This window comes from Xyrauchen texanus, chromosome 12 (genome assembly GCF_025860055.1).
Source record: "Xyrauchen texanus isolate HMW12.3.18 chromosome 12, RBS_HiC_50CHRs, whole genome shotgun sequence".
Taxonomy (NCBI): Eukaryota; Metazoa; Chordata; class Actinopteri; order Cypriniformes; family Catostomidae; genus Xyrauchen; species Xyrauchen texanus.
The window spans coordinates 21,982,022-21,994,055 of NC_068287.1; the positions used below are offsets into that span (position 1 = coordinate 21,982,022).

Here is a 12,034-nt window from a genome sequence, read left to right on the forward strand (position 1 = left end):
ACTCCCACCCCCAAAATACATTACAGTTCAAAGAGAATGTATTGCTTTGCCTGCTACCCCACCTTAACTTGGTCACCTCTGCCACACCGCTCCGATTCACTCTTGGTGGTAATAACCCTTTCTCGGTGTAAAGCGACTGACCTTTTGCCATCCTGCTGTGGAGTATGATGGTCATGTAAAGGTGAGTTTCGTGGGAACACTGTCACCTCATAAATAGTCTCATCCTTAGCCACCACTGTCTGGCTCATACAGTTTTCTGCTGTTTGCAGACTCACCTGATTTGACATTCAAATTGGGCCATCAGTTCCTAGTGTGGTTATATCACTGTGAGGTGCTTTTTATTTGTAGTGTGTCAGCATGATAATCCCTCAAATCTTTTAAGCACATGCGATTTTTGTGGGATGGTTTTATTTTTTTTTTACATGGAACGAAAGAAATAGAATAGAAAAATGTCTTTAACTTATACTTAGGCAGTTAATAAAGATTTGCAACTACAACAATGTGCAGGACCATTTGTATTCTTACTATTGTATTGGTTATGTAATATTGACATGCCATATGCACCTGTCCACAAAATTTTTACATGGTGACTTTTTTTTTATCATCACTATGCTATGAATTTCCCAGTAATGCATAACATATGACATTTGACACATTTTTGTCAAATATATTTTTAAAACCTCTGCTTACACGTCTGATAAAATTCAGACTATATTTGGTTTTATTATATTGGTAAATGTTAGTCTTAATGAAGCTGTCCTAAACGCTCCTAATATTATCTGTCCTGGCAGACCCCTACACGCATTCATAGCCACACTGGTATAAAGAAATGCACACGCTGCCCTGCACATCGTTCTCTCCCTGTTTTTAATTTAATCCCTCCCTTTCCCTCCCTGCTGTTACTATGCTGTTACCCCACTCCTCCCTCTCTATCACTCTGTTCTTGTGGGAGTGTACTTTTTTGGTCAAAATAACATGTTGTTTTTTTGAGTATATGTATTTATATTAATTGAGAGTTAGTGGATGTGTAGATGTGTTTTCACTCTGATAATGTAATTGATCAAAGAGACAGTATGACCAGTAGAAAGCTGTAGAGGTTGGCCAGTTTCTTAAGTTTTGTGTTATGTTTGACTGTTCTTTTGACAGCCCAGGGTTTAAAAGCCAGGTTCGTATGGACATGTTTTCATTCCATTTGCACTGCTGTTGGATTCTTCGGCGTTGTTGCTTTTTATCTGTCAGTTTCATTTTAGTACATTCATCTGTTTGTCCGCACAAAACCCACTCGCTTTTCATGTCTGCCTGACATGCCATTGCCCTAATCACAGCACTGGTGATTGCCTCAAGGCCAATTTCTGATTTGAGGAATAAGACAACTCTTCTTTAAATATTTTGGTTCTCTTGTTCAATTAGTCTCCTGTTCAAGAGGGAGGAGTTTAGAATTACTATGTAAAGTGCTCCACTCAGCAGGAAGATGTAATGTGAGGTCAGTTCAACGCATGCCTCGCTAGTCTTCAGAATGATGAAATACAGTGTGGTGTTCACAGAGTATTCTGCAGAGCCACTGCATTGCAGGCCATTTGGGCTGGGCTTTCTGCAGGCACATCTGCACTGCTGATAAACTAAAGACCCTGGGACTTGCAGTCTTTGGATCCTGCCTTCTATATTCACAGTCGTGAATCATGTTGTACCTTACATGTTCTAATAAATCCTATTTTACATCTATTTCTTTAGATGTTGCTATGGTGATGTAGTCATTCTCGTTGGAATATGGGAGTCACATGCTTGAATTAGCCTGATTCTGGTTTTGACTTGTGCTCTGTGGCATCCACTGCCAACTATAAAAAAAGGAAATGATCTGATAGACAGTTATCCCACAGTCTTTTTTCATCCCTGTAATTTGAATGAAGAACACGCACAGGTCCAGAGGGTGTCCCGAAGGGGATATTTTAAGATGACCATTAGTACACCTCCCCTGCACTAGCCATCTGGGGAAACATTTTTCATATTTTATCACCACACGCAGGAGCAGATATATAAATTGGCTGAATATTAAACACTGTTATTCTCTATATTTTATTGTAATATGGTGGTTTTCTTTCTTTTCTATGCCAAGGACCCCAAAATTTCCCAATTGAAAGGAGACTATATATTTTTATTTATAAAGACATATTTACCAATATACTGTGTGAGAGAAATTGTATGTGGCATTATAAAGATAAGCTGTTGTTTGATAAATTATTTGGCTTTTAAATTTTGTACTAAAGCTGGAAAAATATTTTAAATATATTCGGTAACATATTTTTAATTTGGCAGCGTATCTATTTCCTATCCATTATTAGAGGAATGTCATTTTTGTTTCACTGAAATTTATTTGATGTCTATTGAAAGTAGAACGAAACTGAAATAACGTCAAATATGGTAAATATATAAAGAAATGTACCCTTTGTTTTCTCTGAAATTCTCCATGTATCCCCTTCCAGACCACAGTTTGAAAATCCCTGTTCTAAGATGTGTACAACTTTTCCTACCCTTTTGTTTAATTTAATATAGATAAACTGAGCAAGAAGCCTTGCTTTAAAATCTGTGACAGATTTTCTCAGTTGAATCTAATGTAATCTTAACTCAACCTTTAAGTGAGTTACCAAGCCAGACATCTCAGGAGGCCTGTTGCAATAACCCTATAAAATAAATGGAAAAATATTAGTAAATCCCAGTGGCAATCTTGACAATAGCAGGAAAAAATAGAATAGCTATTTGAACTCAGCTCTATTTAAAACAAGTCTCATCATTCTCTAATAAAATAACAGATCATAAGATTGATGGCTGTCAACTCATCATTCAGCATCCAAATTGGCCAAAACGTTGAAGGGCGTGGCAAAGAAACGGCAGTACTTAAGGAAAGTGGGTGTGTCTTGTGGAGGCGACCGCTCCCTCCCTACCCATAAAGCTCTAACCTAGTTATTGTGCCATTCCTTGCCTCTCACACCACCAGTCATAGTTTAGCCTGTTCCATCTTAATCTCGTAAATTGTGACATTTGTTTAGATGACCTTGTGCATCACTGCTGTATAGTTGGCCTCATCTCTAACAACATCCTGAGCTCTTTGCCTGCCCTCCCATTTCCTGTATATGCTTATTACTATACAGACACAACTAACACCACCGTCTCTTTTTATTAAAATTGTTTAACAAAAAGCTGCATGCTGGTTAATAGTATTGTTTCAAATCTTAATTTTTTTTTAGAATGGCCTTTTATTTGTGGTGCTTGTGTGTAGATGACTAATGTTTTCCCAGTGCATTTAATTTTTGCATACATTTTGTTTTTCTTTATGATTGGATCAGATTATAGCTGTTTCTATTTTTGTCATATTGCTTTTGATTTTTGCATCATTTTTTTTCATTCATTATCCCCTTTATTTATTTATTTATTTATTTATTTTTTAAAGAAGCATTTAAATGCATGTACACAATCCCACACACTTGCAGATTGGGCCTCTCTATGGTAACCTGAGGCTTCTGTCTCTCCCTTTCTTTTTGTCTATCTGTGACTCTGTCTACCTCTCTCACCCCTTAATCTCCTGTTGCTCTCGTTAAAGCTACATACTCTGTTTTCATGGGGATGAACTCACAAAAAGCTTGTGAAAGTTTTTGGTTTAATGTATATGCAAGCTCTGTCTGTGCTGTTCTTTCCTCTTTGTTTAATCTTAGTTGTTTATGTATTAATGTTTCTCCCTGAAGCAGTTTATATATGTACGTATATAACCGTACATTCCTCCCTCCCTTCTCTTGAGACTGAAAGTGAATTTGTAGCCTCAGAGGTTGGTAGCGTTCACATACATTTTCTTTTAGCTGTTACTTCTACTAGGAGTGCCCCCATTTTAAGCTATAGTTTATATTTTAGACTTTAGAATTCAGATGGGTTTAGTTACTCCTATTGTTAGAGCACTGCACAACATTATCCCCCCAGACTGTAGGAGCTTTTCTTCCTCTTGTTCTTTCTATCTCGCTCTCCTTTCCACTCCCAATCTGACATTGAGTTTAAAGGTGTAGCAGATGTTGCTAATTTTGATGACTGTGAAGATGTTTTGACAGTTGTCTGGCTACCACGTTTGATTGTGACCAAGTGTGCGTGTGTGTGGAAAGCGCTTCTTATTATTGGAATATTGTGGTCTTTCCTCTCTTCCTCCCATCAGGATAACATTGGGCACCGACTTCTTCAGAAACATGGCTGGAAGTTGGGTCAAGGCCTGGGCAAAACTATGCAGGGTAAGCAAGCACTCTTTTCTAGTGAACTCTTTCTTCTCTCTCTCGCTCTCTCTCTCTCTCTCTCGCTCTCTCTCTCGATTTCCACCCAAAAGCATCAATGCCCTATGGTTTGATCATCTGTTCTACCACACTCATTTGTATTTATCATTTGTGCTGACATAAATTATGTCTGTTAGGAATGGTTTTGTTTGGGGTATAGTGCTGATGATATACAATGAATGGGGGAATATGATGAGATAGACGGGGGAAGAGGTTGGTAAGATTGTCTGAGGTGGCAGCAGATAGAATATTTGTCTACAAGTGCTCCCATGGAGCTTTATTGTCTCTAGTAGGTATGGATAGACACAGAATGTCAGAGATGTGCATTGGGGCGGCTGTGGCTCAGTTGGTAGAGCGGGTCGGCCACTAATCGCAGGGTTGTTGGTTTGAATCCCGGCCCACACGACTCCACATGCTGAAGTGTCCTTGGGCAAGACACTGAACCCCAAGTTGCTCCCAATGGCAGGCTAGCACCTTACATAGCAGCTCTGCCGCCATTGGTGTGTGAATGTGTGTGTGAATGGGTGAATGAGTCACAGTGTAAAGTGCTTTGAATACCGTTCAAAAAAGGTGCTATATAAGTGCAGACCATTTACCATTGTTGATGCATGTTTGTTATTGAGTTCAGCAGTTGTTTGTTTTGCATGGTGCTTGAGAGTAGAAGAATATTGATATGGGCCATTCTTCCTCCCACAATAAAACTAATAATAAATATAACTGTTTATCCTTCAATAACTACACTGTGTCTTCATGCATTTGCTTAATTAGTCATTTGTGTTACAGCAAAACTCAAAGACAGAAAACAGTCCATAGATATTAATGATTTCTCACTGGAGCAGTTTTAGAGTTTATGAATATATTTTTCTTATTTCTGAATGTATCTCTGCGGTGTGTGATGCTTTCATGGTTTTTAATGGTTGTCAGTATGTCACAATGACATTTTGATATTGACAACAGAACTATTAATAACTGTTTAATTATTGTTGATCTTGGGCCTATTCAAGTATAACTGTTTAAGACACTTAAGTAGAATTGTGAAATTTTGAATTGGATTTATATAATACATTTTTTGTTATGACTATTCAAGTCAAGCTGTTTACACCATTTGTAAGTGTATGTAAGATTTCTATTCATCCATACAGAACTCAGTGGATTTGTGATTTTATTTGTGTACCTGAATATTAAAGTTAAAATAAGCTATTACACCATTCTAAGTAGAAGCTGATTTTATATGTGAGTTTTATAAAAATTCTAGCTGCACTAAGTTAAATGCATTAAGCTGAAGACATCTTTTAGTTACTTTGTTTACCTAGTTATTTTTGTAAACAAACAAATAAATATTCTGCAGCTCTATCTAGGCAAATACAAGTATTGGATTGGGACTTGGTATCGGCAGATATTTAAATATCGGATCGGGGGCCAAAAAAGCTGATCGGGACATCCCTACTTTGGTACAGTTTGGGACATAGAAGGGAGTCCCTTTCTTGGATGAGTAAATGTCTAAATTGTCCTCCAAGGCATAGACTTCACTGTTCTCTGTCATTACCTTATGCTGATTCAATTATTGGCAAACTGAGGTCTATTTTGAAATTGATCAGTGGATTCTGAGACGTGCACACACACTTTTTCATCCCAGTAGGATGCGTGTTTGTCGATGTTTTGTTTGTTTCCACAGAAACATTTCAACACACTCATGTTTCTGGAAATTGATCTGTCCACATGCAAATCAGTACGAGCCATTCCCAACAAAAGGAATATCGAAGGCAAGAAGGCAAACCCAGCTGCCTTTCTATCTTGCTGGCTTGTTAAAATTACCTTTATGAAATTGGACTAACAAAAAACAATGAGAAGAATATTAATGATTTATTAGACTCACTCTAGCCTCCTATTGGATATAATGATTAAGGTTTGTCTGAGTTTACTTTTTACAAGGTCATTCCGCCCATGAGTAAAGTATGTGAGCACCTCCCTTGAGACTGCTTTTATTGCAAACATTTGAATGTGTGAACGCACACATGCTGTCCAGACCACGGCCCTGCATCCGTTAAAATAACTCCACTGTTTAAGTGCTGAAGTCTGCATTGTGTAAACGCCCAAGACCTTAATTCAGTACTACTCAGTGAGAAATGCATCATATCTGTTTTCAATGCTCCCAATGTCCACTTGCCTCAATATTCCATTTCAACCATATTAAGAAAAATAATATTTTTCAATAATTCACCATCATTTCATCCACATCCATTGTTGCGAAGTAGATTCAGAATGTATACACTAAAAATCAATTTAAAAATGAAGGCATTGTTTTTAAAAAAATATATATTTTATTTTATGAGCACAAACAATTGTCATTTTATTTATGCACCAATATAACAATAAATAGTAATTAACAACAATATGCAACTGCATATATTTTTCTTTTACTAAACAATTTAATTTCAGTTAAAAATAATTGAATCAGTGGGCCATGGTCTTTAGGAAGTTTAATATGTAAATAAAATGATATTAAAGTCATTGAGTGCATGTACATGCACACCAATACGCTGATAACTACCAAAAATCAGGTGTTTCATGCAATCTGTGTAATGAGCAAAAATCTATGTATGCCAATCAGTTTGCTTAAACCATAATGAGCTTACCCCAGTAAAGGAGCACCTTTTTAGGCATTTACACATTAAGCATAATTGTAAGAGCATGCATGTAAATGTGCTCATTGTGGAATTTACAATGTTGTTTCATTGTATACTGGCAACAAAATCATAATAATGTAATCACATGATATATCTCACAGCCATACTCTGAAAATATTTTCCTTTCGGTAACCGCAGAAAGCACAATGGCAAACAAATATATATATTTTTTTTCTTTTAGCAACACACTCCATTGGCTGCTTTTGTCCCATCCAAGTCAAGTGAGTGATAGATTGAAATGTTTCTAGTGTGCGCCGAGGCCACCCATCTGTTTTCTACCTTGGTTGTCATCATCCTGTCATCGTATTGTTTTATACACACAGCAGACTGGGAAGGTCTGAAGTTTTTTGCAGCGACAGAGATTCCAGATCAGATAAAGGCCTGGAGATTGCTGCAAGCATGAGGACAAGATTAGTTCCATCTTGCAGGAGAAGAACTAGGGAGGCATGAGAGTGCTTGTGGAAAGTATGCACTGCAAATTAAATGCAAATTGATATGTGGAACTTGTGAAGAAATTGAGTACAGCTTTCTCCTGAAGTAATTGACCCATGTATGTGTGTTTTGACCCAGTTGCATGCTTGTTGGTTTGAAAAGTCTTAACTATTCGAAAGAATGCACTTATCTTAGAAAGTTTTGTTATACACACACAAACAAAAACACGTCTGTTCACCCATTCTGGTGCTCATGCCATGATGTTCAAACCTTTTCCTTTTCTCTCAATCTTTTGAACACAGCCTTTGTAATGAGTGTTAATTTAATGAAATGTCTCCCCAATGCTTCGAGTTTCCATTGTATTGACTTTTTTTTTTTTTTTTACTCTTTTTTTTTTTTTAGGTAAGGTTTGTAGGAATACCCCCCACCCCTACCCCCATTGTATGTCTGTGTGTACGTTTGAGTAAGTGTGTTGATGTTTTTTCTTGATGTAATACGAAATAACTCCCCCTTTTACAGTGTAGCCTAACGGCTTCTCATAGTTCTTCTATAAACGCTTACAATCACTTAACTCTCTCTGCTCAAAATACCAGCGCTATGATTTGAAACTCACACCAAAATGGAATCAGTACACATTTTTATTGTAGAATTACATGTTTTCTCTTGTGCTCAGAATTCACCTATAATAGAATAGTATTTGTATATTAGTTTACTATATGTTTGGCTTTGATTAAGGGGGGTGTTGATTGGCTGAAAACATGAGATGGGACTTACTGATTGGCTGTAAAAACAATTCTGCCTCTTTCCCATGATTCTCCCTGAATGGCTTGCAGAATGAGCCTCAATCTCCTGCCCATTCTCCCACTTCTTCCACCTTTGATCGGTCTATATGTCTGTGCCCACTTTTGTGAAGGGAATGTACATGTGTGGTATATGTGGGAATGGAAATTGTGTTTTGAGAGTGTGTGTCACTAAAATAAGGGGTGGGGGCTCAGGTGTTTTGACTTGCAGGGAGAAGTCTTCACACCATCCCGCCTGCATCCCACTTCTCCTCTTATAAGTATAAAATTGAAAGTCTCACCTGACCCATCTCCTTCCCCCTCTCCTTCAGAGCATGCTGGCTGTTGAGACCCAGTCTTGTGAACCTGAGTTTTCAGCAACGCATGAGATTGAAAAACAGATTGGAATTGATTGTAGATAAATGGCAAGAGAAAAAAGGCAGTTTAATAGATCTACTCCTCTAAATATGGTGCGCTGCTAAAAGCTCTCTCTCACAGTGTATGCTTCTCATAGTTTTTACAACTGCGTGATGAAGTATGCATACGATGGCCTCTCTGTCTCAGAACCATATTCACGTGGAGACTTGGAGCTGCATAGGAGAAAGGGGAAGCTGGGAGGAGGGTGTTCTTTTTTGGATTGTGTGATGGTTGGTATATTTCTGTTGACAGTCTACCAAGAGAGGGGAAACGAGAGAGTGGACAGCTTTAGGACCATGAGAGGAGGATAGTGGAGAGAATTCTGATTGAAAACCTATGTTTTAGATGAAAGTCCACTGCAAGACATGGAGAAAGAAATTAGTAACCATGTCCTTTGTCTTGGAGGATCCTGAAAGCCTGACATTATAGTACCATTTAAATGTTCTGAAATGGGCAGGAACGAGGAGGAGAGCAGGAAATGTCGGGGATGGTGAGAGGGTATCCCTGTAATCACCCCGGCCCAATTGTTGGGGATACACCAAAGCCCCTGCCCTCAAACCGACCCCTAACCCTTTACCCCTGAATGCTCTCTTTGTGCCTCAATCTTCCTGCTTAACCAATTGGTGTTTCTATTTTGCAGCATTATGATCCTGGCCATGTTGTGCTGATGGTAAACTTAGTGGTAAATGTTATTTTTTGCCCTGATTGAATTGGTAATTTTATTTTGATTTTAATTTATGCTTTCATTTTGTTTTGTTTGATTTTACTTCCCCCATTTCTTGTTTTCTCATCATCAGAGCACCAGTGTTTAATAGGCTTAAACTGTCTCCTACCTCTTTTTTTTTTATTAGTCTTCATTCTGCTGCCTGTCTCTTAGTATTCAATAGGTACACTTCTGTTTGATTTCAGTTTTTGGGGGATATTTACATTCACTTCCCCTTTTTTGTAGCATTGCACCTTTTTTGTCCAGTCTCGTCATATTCTTTCATTGGAATGCATAATACTAGTTTTGACCTCACATTGTTCCTAAAGAATTTGATTGCTGGGAAGGGAAAGGATTGAGATTGTTGACTTTGGGCCTGATTTTGGGATTGCCCCCTACCTTTAAGGGAAAATTAGAAAACATACTCCGGTAAATGATATTCAATTTATGCCATAATTAGGCTACACTAATCAATTTATCTGTTTATCATGACAAGAAAATTAAGACTTTACCAATTTACATAATATAAATACTATTTTATTAATAACATGCATGCATGCATAATGTTCAAAATATCATCTTATTATCTATATTATACATATTATCTATTTTCATTAAACATCATAACTAATTTAGCAGCAAGGTCCCCTCTTTCAGGATTCCACCTGTTATTTTTCTGTGCATTTTGTCAACTTCAAACTGGAGAGCATTGACTTATTAAAGGGATACTATTGAACTTTTAAAGGAATTGTTGACCCCAAAATGAAAATTCTGTCATCACTTACTCGCCTTCATGTTTTTACGAACTCGTATGGCTTTCTTTCAGCAGTGATACTCAAAAGATGTTAGGTAAAATGTTCATCTCAGTCACCATTCACATTAATTGTATGGATAAATGATGAATGAAAGTGAATGGTGACTGGGAAACATTTAGCCTAACATCTTTTGTGTTCCACATAAGAGAGAAATTTATATGGGCTTGGAACAACACATGGTCAAGTAATCATAATAGAATTTTCATTTTTGGTTGAACTATAATTTCAACTACACGTAAAGGTAATTGTTAAAGTATTTGCAAATAACAACAATATAAATGCAAGTCTACATATGACTGCATGTCATGCTGGAAAATAAGTGGCTGAAGAGAAAGGCAATAATGTAAGTTGCATACTAAAAAATATTCCATCTGAATGAAACTAGAGGTAATAATTGAGGTAAGTAGTAGTCACCTGTGAGATTTAGATAAAATTGTTACATTTGGTATGTTTTGGCATCCAAAATGTAACTAAAATGTTCCACCTCCCGGCAGAATGCCACAAGATTTTGTAAATTCTCAAAGGGTGTCATGACTGAAAAAAGGTTGGGAAACACTGATCTTATTTATAAAGTGCTAATTTATTATATAAACTTTTTTACATTTTGTTGTTTATAAACACTAGTGCACCATAGTAGTAGGTTGAATCCCACAGTGCACTTCCCTGAAAGGTATGTTAGGGGCTGGAGTCCGATCAGGCTTTTATCGTTCTGCACATGCTCCATCACTTCATTAAAGGAGCAATTATACCACTGGGCTGAAGTTAGTCTTTCTCTCTGCCACAAATTAGACAGTCTAAGGTTTCCAAATAATAGTGCATCTTTTTCTACTTTAAGGGCTAGGAATCATCTGTGTCTCAATCATAGTTTTCTCAAAATGTCCGGCTTCTTAATACTGATTACTTTATTCTTTTTAATTTTGTGAAATATAAGACTTAAAAATAATTGTACTAAATGTTCAACAGGGGTAAAAATGAAGTTAAATGTACTTATTTTCCACTCAGTTTTGGAAACCTATCAGGATTTTTATCTTGTTTTTAATAGTTAATAGGCAGATTTATTTACCATTGTCCAGAAAATACTATGCTAATAGTATAAGGAAATTCCCATAATGTAGCAGGGCTTTCTGTGTCTCTTGCAGCTGTGGATAAACAGACCATATGCTAATTCCTAGCCCTTTTGTTGCAGTATTTAAGTTAATGTAGATATGACTATTCATATTTCTTGTGCCGTATCATGTCATATAACTTGTGCTACTTAAAAGTTTATTTTTTGCCTTTTGTCGTTATAACATCAGCCCAAGGGTATGAACTGACCCTGCTTTTAAAACTTGACCACCCCCCAAAACACCAATTTTTTTCACAAATTGACTGTGACCGTGGTGATCTCCATGCAACCACAAATTAGTGTGACTTCTTTCATTGAGCCTCTATCTCCTTTATTTGAGACCCACACCCACCTTTTCCTGTCTATGTGTCTGTATGTTTGACACACCCACCCCATCCCCCACACTCTCTCAGGTAAGTATATCCTTTCCCCAACCCTGCACTGTCACCATGGCAACCTCTAGCCTTTGACATCACTTCTGCTGTAGCTCAGTGCTTGTCCTTATTCTATTTTCTTTCTTTGTCAACCCCCTGTCTCGCTCTCTGCTTCGTTTGGCTGATTATGAGTGGATTAAGCAATTACGTGTCAATCTTCAATGTAGTTTTGTCATCTTTTATTTCATACTGATTTGTTCATTTTTTTTTCTTATGTTTCTTTTCCTCTAATCTAGGTCTTTTCACAGCTTGTGTATATATATATATATATATATATATATATATATATATATATATATATATATATAAATAAAAAATATGACCGGCTATGAGAATCCATAAAACAGTAATATCATGG

The 12,034-nt window shown here is 37.0% G+C and overlaps 1 protein-coding gene across 7 annotated transcripts in view; it reads left to right on the forward strand.

The window, feature by feature from the left end:
- Nucleotides 1-12,034, forward strand: part of LOC127652574 (G patch domain-containing protein 8-like) — a 53,415-nt gene that overhangs the window by 33,298 nt on the left and 8,083 nt on the right. For 4 of the 7 annotated variants that reach the window (XM_052138784.1, XM_052138785.1, XM_052138783.1 and 1 more), the window contains one exon: nucleotides 4,193-4,265. In XM_052138784.1, coding sequence (XP_051994744.1) covers nucleotides 4,193-4,265 — 73 coding nt within the window. Of the gene's footprint in view, nucleotides 1-1,147; nucleotides 1,166-2,393; nucleotides 3,818-3,867; nucleotides 4,266-9,259; nucleotides 9,302-12,034 lie in introns of those variants that run through there. The other 3 variants (XM_052138787.1, XM_052138782.1, XM_052138789.1) reach the window with 3 other exon arrangements.